Here is an 11,559-nt window from a genome sequence, read left to right as displayed (position 1 = left end):
CCCCAGACACTATATCATTTGATAGCTGGGCACCATCAGCTTTCTTCACATTTGCTTGTGCAACTATTGTCTTCAGCGATTGTGCCAGGATGGTGAGCATCTCAGACTGCCGAATTGTTAGAACAAAGTGTTCTTGTGTTGAGGGAGTACTTGTGCAGGGGCCCACTGTCCATCTGTTTTTGTAATCTCAACCTATAAATATATGTACATAGATCTATTTCCCCTCATTGTATATAAATATATTTACATCTTTATATGCCTGTATTTACATCTCTATGAGTACCCTTTGCCTCCTAGTTCTTTCCTCTATTTCTTTGTACTTTCCTCTTGTCCCACTTTCATATTCTGCCTTAATTTGGGTCTTAGGAATTCCTCTCAGTTACACTGCCCTTAATCCAGTCCTGCCAGACCTCCCACACCTTCCTTGACACTGATTTTGGATCACTTGTTATTCCTTTGTCCCTGGGCTTGTTAAAACCCACTTCCTTTCCCTCGCCTCCCTTCTCCCATGTCCCCCCGGAACTGTCATCCTGTTGTTCTCTCTTCTGGCTTGTGTATTCCATATATCCCTTCCAGGTAGACATGCTATGTATCATCACAAGGCTGAGTACAATGAAGCAACAACAGAAAGCAAAACAACAGCTACAACAACAATACACACACACACAAACATATAAATAGTTCAGGGTCTGTTTATTGTGCTTCACGGGAGCTTTCCAGTCTAGTCCGATGGGGTGCCAGGCCCTGGCGCTGCCTCTATCCCTGAGGACTTCATTGCTCTGCTCCCCGCGCTGCTCTGCTGCATGACCCCAGTGGCTGGCCTGGGTGTGCTGTGCTCATGGCAGGCACAATTCCCGCCATGTGTCTCTAGTGTTGTCCCCAATGGTGCTATGGGTCACTGAGGAATGCTGTGTCCCATGGTGAGGCTGGCCCTGTGGTCATCTCTGTGCATTGCTGTTCTGAGCAGGAACATCATCCTCAGGGCTCAGTGAGCCAGGATATGCTTCACTTCCCCCCCACCCCCTTCCCCCCTCATTGGCTCCTGTGTGCTCTGATCAGACAAGTCCCTCTTCTTGAGCTGTCACTTCAGTGTTGTTCTCTGAAGTGAATTCTTCTTGGGGGGGGCGGGGAGGGTGGTGCTGTCCACTTAGTTTGTAATGGAGCTGGCCCCTCAGGCCTCTTTATCGGTTCCCTGCTTCATGTCAGTGAAGCACCTTATTTTGTGGGAGTCACAAGACCACATCTAGATGACCCAAATTAACAATTCATTGCAACACAGACCCATTCATACCAGACACAAAAATTAACAAAATGTAATTCATAAATCTAAGTATAGTAATATGTTAAGCCTATTAAAACCCTAAGGGAAACATAGGAGTAAAATTTTGTATTCTTGCATTAAGCCATACTTTGTTAGATATGACACCAAGACAAAAGATTAATAAATTGAAAATTGAAATAATTAAAATTTAAAACTTTGTTCTTTAACTGACACAATCAAAGAAGCAAAAGGACAATCTACAGAATGGGGGAAACTTTCAAATCATGTACGGACAAAGAACTTGTATACAGAATGTTTTTTTTTAATGATCACAACTCAACAATAAGAATAAAAATATTCTGATTTTAAAGTAGCAAAAGATTTTAAAATAGGGAAAAGACCTGCCTGTTGTATGATTTCCTTCATATGAAATGTCCGCATAGGTCAGTGCATACAGATAGAAAGGACATTAGTCTGAGAACATTTAACAGGGCCCACTTAAGGAGGACATTACTGAAGACAAGGGAGCTGTAGCAAAGTGTGCTGTAGAAGCCAGATGGTGCTCAGGCAGCAGGTAGAATTGCACCTGGGGTCTTAAGGTTTGTCTTAAGAAAGCCATCTATTTGAGGGGACAGCTAAGAAGCATGTCAGCCTGGGTGACCCAAGCATTGTAAATAATACAACTCAAGACCTGAGGAGGGGACAGTGTTAGGGCTTAAATCCTGAGCACACCGTGTGTAGAAGAGTGTAGATGACAGTGAAAGCCCAAATCGATTTGCAGCTTCTCCACTTGGATTAAGCTCAAGTGAATCCCCTCTGACCGCTGACCAGTGATGTCACTAAGGTGCTGTCAGAGTGCAGTGGAAAATGGGCTAATGCACCTGTGGCTAGGTAAACATTTAACATGTGTCATTTCTTCTCCCTTTTGACTCCTAAAAATGTGTTCTGGATTTCAGTCTTTTCTGTCATCTTTTCAGCTGAGGTTTTTCTCTGTTTGAGTTTGTTATTGCTGTTGGAGTTTTGTCTGTTGCATTTTGTTTTCCTTTACATGCCACACAAAATGCATAAATCTGTAGAATTGGGAGCTAATAATAATGACAAGAAGGAAGAAAAATATTCTAAATTGTAGTGGTTATTACACAACTCTTCAATATGCTTAAACTATTCAATTGGATGATATGTATGTTACTTGTCAATAAAACTGTTAAATTTTTTAAACAATGTTCTTTTCACTGTCACAACTCAATAATAGAAAGAGGTAAGTGGTTGCCTAGGACTGGGCTCTCGAAAGTGGGGGAGCAGAGAGAGTGGGGAAACGAGTACTGAAGGGACAGCGCTCCTTTTGGGGGTGATAAAAAGGTTCTACAGCCGGATGGTGGTGACGGCTGCAGAACCCTGTGAATAGACGAAAGACCACTGAGTTGTACACTTCGATGGGAAAATGATCTGGTGTATGCATTGTACCTCACTAGACCTGTTTTTAAAAAGAACACGTACACAACTCTGAAGCTACATCCAATTATGCAAGTAAAATGTGTAGGCACAGAGAGGAAACGTCGTGCAGGAAATCAGATGACCTCGAAGGGGACAAAGACGCAGAGACAGAGAGGAGGGCTGGACCGAGGACTGGGAAAACCAAGAAGGCTCACCTTTTCCAGCGTACTGAAGGAAGGCCAGGACTGATAGCCGTACTCAGATACCAACCGAGCTTTGGGGAAAATGTTCCAATCCCAGCAATCACCATAGTAGTTGTAATAATGTACATCGCCAAAATGTGTGTCCTCAGGGTTTTGAGAGACCCATCCTTCTGCAACTGATTTGGCCCCATTTGTAGGACTAGATGTGATAAAAGGCCGTGTCTTGTCTCCCTAGGGATAAAAATAAATGTTTTAAGATATTTTCATCCAAAAATGAACAGATCTTCTACTTCTGTAAAAATACTATTCTCTCATATCTAAAAAATACTGTCAAGAACCAGAAATGCCAAATACTGAGAGAAAATAGTAGGATCAATTGCCTCCTCTCCTTTTTAACAACATCCTGCACCTCTGATTTTCCTCGATTTTTTATATTCATTCATAATTAACATTGCAATCACTCCTCATAACAGCTCCTCCTAGTCTTTTCCAATCGCCTTTGGCCTCCACCCTCATCTGTCATGTGTAATGGCACAAGCTACTGCAAGGCTTGTCCACTTTAGCACTGTTGACATCTGGGAATGGGTATAGCTTTGAAGTGTCTGTTGTGAAGACAGAGAAGGAAGCTCTCCTGGGCACTGGGTTGACTAGAGAGAAACAAATTCATAAACACTCATGTGTGTATAAAAGAGAGGTTTACATAAAGAGTAATTATATATTAAGGACAAACCCCAGATCAGTCCAGATCCAGTCCATAAGTCCGATATTAGCCCATATGTCCAATACTAGTCCATAAACTCCTCTTTAGACTCATGCCACATGCAATGGAAGATCACAAGCCAGTGAGTGAAGTCTTGTGGATCCAGTGGCAGTGGAAGCATCTCAGCGCTGGCATGGGTCTCCATGTGGCTCCTCCAGCTCCAGGGCTCTGGTTCCATCATCATAGCTCCATGCGGCTTGTCAGCAGGAAGGTCTTGCAGTAAGAGTGTGTGTCTCAACAGCAGGAAGGGAACACAGAGAGACTGGGTCTGGCCTCCAGTGAGCTATTTATCTCTGTTGCGCCTCCAAATGAGGTCACCAAGCTGCCACCTGATTGACAGGCTAGACCCCACCCCTTGCTCAACTGACAGGAGATTATGTAACTGCCACATATCCAATAAAAATAGCTGTCTCCAGGCATTGCCATACATCCCCAGGGTGACGAAACTACCTTTTAATTGAAGATAGGCTTGGAAACTAATAATTTAGGTGGTCTTGGGTTTACATGACAAATCAGAACCTTATTACCTTTGGATAGGCCAAAGCCCCAGTATTCTTATCTATAAAATGAGGATAATGACAGTACCTCCTCCTTCATAGGGATGCTGTGAATATTAAATGTGATGACTCAGGAATGAAATGGCTAAGTCACCACCAACATGCATATTTCCGCTTCCATAAGAAAGAGCGGTCTCTAAGAAGTGGGTGCCTAGCCAGAGTGTACATTTCCTATCCCTCCTTGTGCCTAGCTCTCATCCTCTTCTGCCAGGAAAGGAAGGGAAGATCAGCATGGATGTCAGAAGAGACTCTGAAACTTGTAGAGGAGCTAAAGCAAATTGAAGAAAGAATGAAGTCAAAGAGCTGAATAGAAAATATTAATGGGGAGCTCGAGAAGACAAAGTCAAATATTATAAAGAATGTGCAGAGGTTTAGAGCTACAAAACCAAAAGGAGAGAACACACTCATATTTTAAACTGAAAGAACTCAAGAAAAAATTCAAGCCTCGAGATCCAATATTGACCGTTTCTGTGGACAAAGTATTGAACGATGCAGGAAGCATCAAAAGATGGAAAGAATACACGTAGTCCCTATACCAAAAAGAACTAATAGACATTCCACCATTTCAAGAGGTAGCATATCCAACAAGAACCATTGGTGCTGTAAGAAGTTCATGCTGCCTTGAAAGCATTCACCAAAAACCAGTCTCCAAGAATTTGTAGGATCCCAAGTACAATGTCTCAGCAGGCTGAGGAAGCACCGGAAACATGCACTAGTCTATGCTCAGAAATTGGGAAGACAGCTACTTGGCCAGCTGACAGGAAGAGACCCATAATTATACCCATTCCAAAGAGAATGCTCAAACTATAGGATAATATCACTGATACCATAAGCAAGTAAAACTTTGCCAACGACCGTGCAACAATGGCTGCAGCTGTAGACTGACAGGGAGCTCCCAGAGGTTCAGGCCGGATTCAAAAGAGGACCTGGAACAAGGGATTTCATTGCTGATGAAAGATGAATCTTGGCTGAAAATCGAGACTACCAGAAAGGTGTTTACTTGTGTTTCATTGACTATGTCAAGGCAATTGACTGTGTGGACCATAACAAGCCACAGATAACCTTGAGAAGAACAGGATAACCTTGAAAATAATGGGAAGAACATTCAATGTGCTCATGAGGAACCTGTACATGGATCACAAGATGGTTGTTTAAACAGAACAAGGGGATTCTGCGTGGTTTAAAATCAAGGAAGGGGTGCGTCAGGGTTGTATCCTTTCACCACACTTATTCAACTTGTGCGCTGAGCAAATCATCCGAGATGCTGGACTATATGAAGAAGAATGTGGCATCAGGATTGGAGGAAGGCTTATCCTGTTTGCCCAAAAATAAGACCGTGCCTTATATTAATTTTTGCTCCCAAAGATGTGCTAGGTCTTATTTTCAGGGGATGTCTTATTTTTCCATGAAGAATACGGTACATGTTTATTGTTTTATTAAGAGACCTCGCACTTCCTGTCTGCTCCAGCTGCACTGCGGGCTACCAGTGAGCTGCATGGCGGTGCCCGCCACCATGGTCCAGTGTGCAGAGTTGTGGTAGCTTCAGGAGGCTCTTATTTTGGGGGAGGTCTTATTTTGGGGGGATGCCTTCTATTTCAGTGAGAGGCAAAACTGTAAGTAGGTCTTATTTTCAGGGGGTGTCTTACTTTCATGGAAACAGGGTATTAACAACCTGCTATATGCAGCTGACACAACCTTGCTTGCTGAAAGGGAGAAGGAACCGAAGCATGTTGAAGATCAAGGATTTCAGCCTTCAGTATGGATTACAACTCAATGTCAAGAAACCAAAATGCTCACAACTAGACCAATGGGTGACATCATGATAAATGGAGAAAAGATGAAAATTGTCAAGGATTTTGTTATGCTTGGATCTACAATCAATGCTCTTGGAAGCAACAGTCAAAAGATCAAAAGCTGAATTGCATTAGATAAATCTGCTGCACCAGACCTCTTTGGAGTGCTGGTAAGCAGGGAGGTTACACTGGAGGACTAAGATGTGTTTTCCCCAAGTCCTGGTATTTCCAATGGCCTCACATGCATGTGAAAGCTGGACATTGAATATGGAAGCCTGAAGGAAAATTGTAGGGCTGGCCAAGAATACTGAAAGCACCATGGACTGCCGAGAGGACAAACCCATCAGTCTTGGAAGAAGTCCAGCCAGAGTGCTACTACAGGCAAGGATGGCGAACCTTTGTCTCACAATCTTTGGTCATGTTAGCAGCAAAGACAGCCCCTGAAGAAGACTTCGTGTCTGTTAAAGTAGAGGTGCAGCATAATAGGGGGAGGTCCTCAACGACATGGATCGACACTGTGGCTGCGACCATGGGCTCAACAGTAAGAACAATGGTGAGGCGGATGCAGGACCTGGCAGCGTTTCCTTGTGTTGTGTATAAGGTACGATGGGTATCTACAACGAGAAGGTCTTTCTTCTCCATCTGTCTCCTTCCGGAAACTCTACTGACACCTATTCGGCATCAGTGGTGGCTGCACATGACGTGCCTTCGCAGGAAACTGAACCCACGCCTCCCACGTGCAAGGTAAGAAGTCTTATCCCGGAGCCCTCTAGCTCCCTTGACAGGTTGCGGTTGGTTGGTCACATCAAACAGTATGTAAGTGTTCATTGGATTGCCTCGCTCACACAATCCAAACTGACTTCTTACTGATGGCATCAGACCTCTTTGATCAAGAGATTCATATGTTGAGCAAATAATCTGTCAAGTGTCCACTGTGTATCAGGCCTTAGTTGGCACTTCAAAGAGAAGGATGTGGAGACCAGCCCTGAGCCATGATAGCTGCTCTTCCTACACGCACTCTTTCTGCGGGCGGGAGAGTGTACAGGGAGAAGACGTGCACAGTAACGGACCTCTTCAAAGAGGTAACTTAGCGGGGAAACCAGACACTGGACAAGGAATTTGAAGTGCAGTGGCTGTTTTGAAGGAAATGTGCAAGGCTCTCTGGAAATGTAAACTATATAGAAGGATTTTTCAGCTTCCCTGAAAATATACTTTCAGAAAATTCTATTTCAGAGGTTTTCCGTTAGTATTTTCTTTTATCCACCCTCTCCCTCTCTGCTCTCACTCGGCTTTCCCTTCTCGCGTAAACGAAGAATTCTCATTCCCTCTCTTTATCGTCCTCTAGGTCACGCTTTGATTTGGTTTTGGAACGATCACCTATAAATTATCTTCTTTTTTTTTAAGTGCTTTCCCCCTTCAGCCACTATAAGAATTCCCCTCTCTCATAAAAAGTGTCTCTGGTCCCTTGAAGCCTAGCAAACATCTTAACCACCCACTCATCCACTCACTTCTCAGTTCCTGACATTTGGGACCTGGAAATTCCATTGAAAAAAAAATTGTTTTCACACTCTACCCCTGGGCTTCTACTTACCAAAGAAAGCAATGCTTGGTTCCTTAACACTAACACCCCTCTGCGTGGGGGAATTGCCTATTTCCCGAGCTTGACTTTGGAAGCTCGCCCATCCTGGGTGCTAGGTCCTCCGGGTTCTTTTCCTACACGTTTTGTTTCTTGTCACTGATTCCAATCCTCACAATACAACCTCACTTGTCCCACTTCCTCCCAGGGTGCCCCCTTTTCATTCTTACTCTTTCCTAACTCTTCCGAACTTTGTCCTGAGCAAATGTTACTCTTGGCATCTCTGTTCATTGTTCATTCGAAGGAGGGTATACCTCCCGAGTGCAAGGACTCGCCTGGTAGACCTGTTTACTGTTTGACTGAACGCTGAGTCACTGGCATGAGGTCCGGTCTAGACTGCAGGGGATTAAGGACCATGCCTTAGCGGGTCCCAGCAGTCTTGAGCTCACAGTAAGCCTCGTCTTACTGGTCTCATTTTGAGTTTTGTTCCACATTTTTCCCTCACTATATCGAGGATCTCCCAATATGATCCCTTTCAGAGAAGTTGGGAGCGGTAGATTGGCACCATTTCATCTTTCAAGTGTTAGAGACTTGGAGGCTGTTGCTTACGTGATTCCTTAGCCTTTGGACTAACTGTTTCTACGTGTCTCTGATTTCCTTCACTCTTCGCTCCTCCAGATGGGAGAGAGTAAGAGATGTACCTCGGATGGCTGCTCCTAAGACTGTAAAACCCCAGTCACTCTCACGAAAGTAGGCTGTAGAACATTGGCTTTGTGGGCTCTGCTGCACAAACGGACTTGGCCCCTCAAGACCATGAGGGCCCTACAGTTGCATATTCTGGTTATAGGTAATATTTTTTAAAATGAAATATATTGTTATGATGCTTTTGAAGCAAAATTGGAGCTAATGGCAGACCAATTCCCCAAAGCTTGATGGTCTTCCCTCCATCCCTCCAGGTTCTCAAATTTGGTAAGCTGAGTGAATCCATAAAATTACTAATGAGACGCTGCCTAAAAGTGCCTGTCCTTGATAATACACTCACATTTCTTTCCACCTATGAGCTATTTCCTCTTGGGGTCTGGTTTTAGTCAACTCTCACAGGTCTCCTTCTAGATCCTAACTCTGAAGTGTTTATTTGGGCCAATGGATGACCTAAGAGGAACCAAGATAATGACCATTAAAAGAAAACACGAAGTGCAATAGAGGATGAATTCATCTGTGGCTGGCTCAAGATATTTTTTTTTCCTGAAATGCCTTATATTTTGAAAGAAATAAAACTACTGTTACATAACCCTTAGTCCTGTCTCTCTTCCAGGAAATCTGTGATCAACGATTGTTCACAGAGGTATTTTACAACGTACAGGTCTTCTGGAGAACGGCATCACGCTTCCATTCCAGAGAGGGAAGCGATGGCACATAGAAGCTCTTTTTTAAAAGATCGAGATAAGAACATAGTGCTAAAATTCGAGATGAAGTTTTATAAGTATCCTATTGAATAAACCCAACGAGGTTGATGAGCATGTCTAGCAGTACTTAAAAGTTTATTATGTTGATACAAAAAATTCACAACAAAATTTTACTATGTGTCGGAGTCTACGTAATACATTTTCCATCCATTAACTCACATCACAAAACAACTTCAAGAGCTAGACCCTACTTTTGTCCAAGTGGTAGAGCTGAGGAAATGGAAAGAAAGTAAGTAAGCTGCTCAGGATTCCGTAGACTGTAAGCAGCCGCCAGGATTTGGAGGCAAGTGTTCTTAATGACTCTGCTCTGAAATACAAATCCTTGACCTTAAAAAACCCATGTTTTAAAATACGTCAGATAGAAAAAAATGTCACATTCACCAACACTGTGAGCAAGAGGTAATAAAAGAAATGTCGTATATGGAATAATTCAATCTTTATAGCATATCACTTTGTGAAATGAAAAATTCTTTGGGACATGACCTAGTATATTAAGCAAGCTATGAGTTTGAACCTAGAAGTTATCGCTGAAATTTAATCAAATCAATGGTTTCGTGTTGCCAATTAGGCATATTGAGGTACTAAGACTATTTCAAATTGTTTAAGCAGGACCAAATGCTTAAAACATCGAATGACTGATTAGAAGTTATAAGGAGAACCAGGCTATTGAACACATGTTAAAACACAAGATGTTTTAAGAGATCATTGAATACATTACTATTTTTCAAAAGCTGCTTCCATTTCCGATAAAGATACCAATTTGTATTAACATTTCCATTATGCATGTTAATATAGTAATATATAATATATGCCTATTAAACAAATAGAACTAAGATCGTTATTATAAAGAAGGTAGGAGGATAAAGATGGGATTGAGAATCAGCTCTTCACTTTTGCCCTGCCACTGAAATAGCATACCAACATATTCATACGGGATATATAGTAAATTCCACACCAGTTCCTATCATGGTAATTGATACCCATGGAAGCAGCGCTCAAGAAATCAAAAGATTTCTTCCACTGGGCAAATCTGTGGCACAAGGTCTCTGACGTGTTTTTTAAAAGGAAGATGCCACTTTGAGAACTAATGTGCACCTGCTCCAAGCTATGGTTTCTCATTAATCTGCTACATATGCAAAAGCTGGACACGGACTAAGGACGACGGCAGAAGAACGTATGTGTTTGAATTATGTGCTGGCTAAGAATATTGAATATGCCACGGACTGTTGGAAGAGCAAACGGCTGTGTCTCGGAAGAAGTACGACCAGATGCTTCTTGAAGCAAGGGTAGCAGACGTCATATCCCCTATTTTGGACTTGTCATCAGGAGGGACCAGTCCCCATGAAGCAGAGGGTGGATGAAAAAGTGGGCGAGCCTCAACAAGAGTGGTTGATACTGTAGCTACAGCAGTCGGCTCCCACGTAGCATTGAGTACCAGGATGGCGCAGGACCGGGCAGTGTTTGGTTCTGTCGACCATGGAGAGGGTCACTAGAAGTCAGAACTAACTCAAAAGCACCTAACAGCAGCAATAGCATTTCAAATTACACTCAAGGTCCCTGGAAGCAGCACTCAAGAAACCAAAAGACAGCGCACAGTGTTGTGCAAATCTGCTACAGGAGATGGTTCATAATTCAAGAGACTTCTTTAACGTAATTTGAGTGCTTATAGCAACATATATGTTGATCTGCTTTTAAAACACATCTTAAGGTCTACAGTATAGAAGTCATTACTTACTGCTGTGACAAGTTTTCTGATATTTTCCACGTACAGCATCACATAATCCTTGATGTACATTGGGTAGTCAGTTACACTGATGCCGTACCAATTCATCATCAGTGCCACTTCGTTTTCATTGTTGCCACTCCATGTGATGATAGAGGGATGAGATTTTAGTCTCCTGACCTGAGATTTAAGAAAATATAAAGTGATTTTCAAATGCTCACAATAAAATAACAAAGCAACAACTTCAGCTCTATGGTTATTCATAAAATCATAGCCAGCTGCACGTCTGCATGTAAATCCTATGTACCAGAAAGTCTCATTAGTTGGAAAATAGCTAGTCATATTAGCTGCGTGCATACATTTTAAAATTATTTAAATCTCAAGATTCTTTTTGTCTAGATTGCTTATCACCAATTAGAGGGTTCCTCTTTCCTGCTCAGTACAAACTGAAGGAAATACAATCCCTTTGTGAAAACAAAAATAAGTCCGCCTCGTCATGATCCGAATCACCACAAGAAGGTTCTAAGGAATAAAAATGCAGGAGTCTGTGAGTTCCCAAGACTCAGGAGTTCATTCTTAAGAGCAAATTGGAGTTTTGTGTACAACTTTAAGGGTCCCATGAATTCTCCATCAGCCATAACCAAGTCAATAGGAAGGCAAGAAGGGGTTTTACAATGCAAATGAGAGTCAGAAAGAGGTAAAGCTGGAGAAGGCAGGGGCAAGGGAACAAAACTCTTCCATGGAAGTAAGAGATGGTCATTAAGAGAACACTCTGAAGGGGGAAAA

General features: G+C 42.6%; 1 protein-coding gene across 1 annotated transcript in view; it reads right to left on the bottom strand.

Moving 5' to 3' along the window:
* Window positions 1-11,559, bottom strand: part of MANBA (mannosidase beta) — a 159,075-nt gene that overhangs the window by 39,831 nt on the left and 107,685 nt on the right. Inside the window, exons 11-12 of the mRNA XM_004703287.2 lie at window positions 10,786-10,953; window positions 2,911-3,129 (exon numbers count right to left, since the gene is read on the bottom strand). Of these exons, the coding sequence (XP_004703344.1) occupies window positions 2,911-3,129; window positions 10,786-10,953 (387 nt within the window). The remainder of the gene's footprint in view (window positions 1-2,910; window positions 3,130-10,785; window positions 10,954-11,559) is intronic.

This window comes from Echinops telfairi, unplaced genomic scaffold (assembly GCF_000313985.2).
Source record: "Echinops telfairi isolate 266 unplaced genomic scaffold, ASM31398v2 ScPeMD7_7468;HRSCAF=8506_0, whole genome shotgun sequence".
Classification (NCBI taxonomy): Eukaryota; Metazoa; Chordata; class Mammalia; order Afrosoricida; family Tenrecidae; genus Echinops; species Echinops telfairi.
Note: the sequence above shows the minus strand (reverse complement) of the source record. Positions and strands in the feature narration are given on the sequence as shown.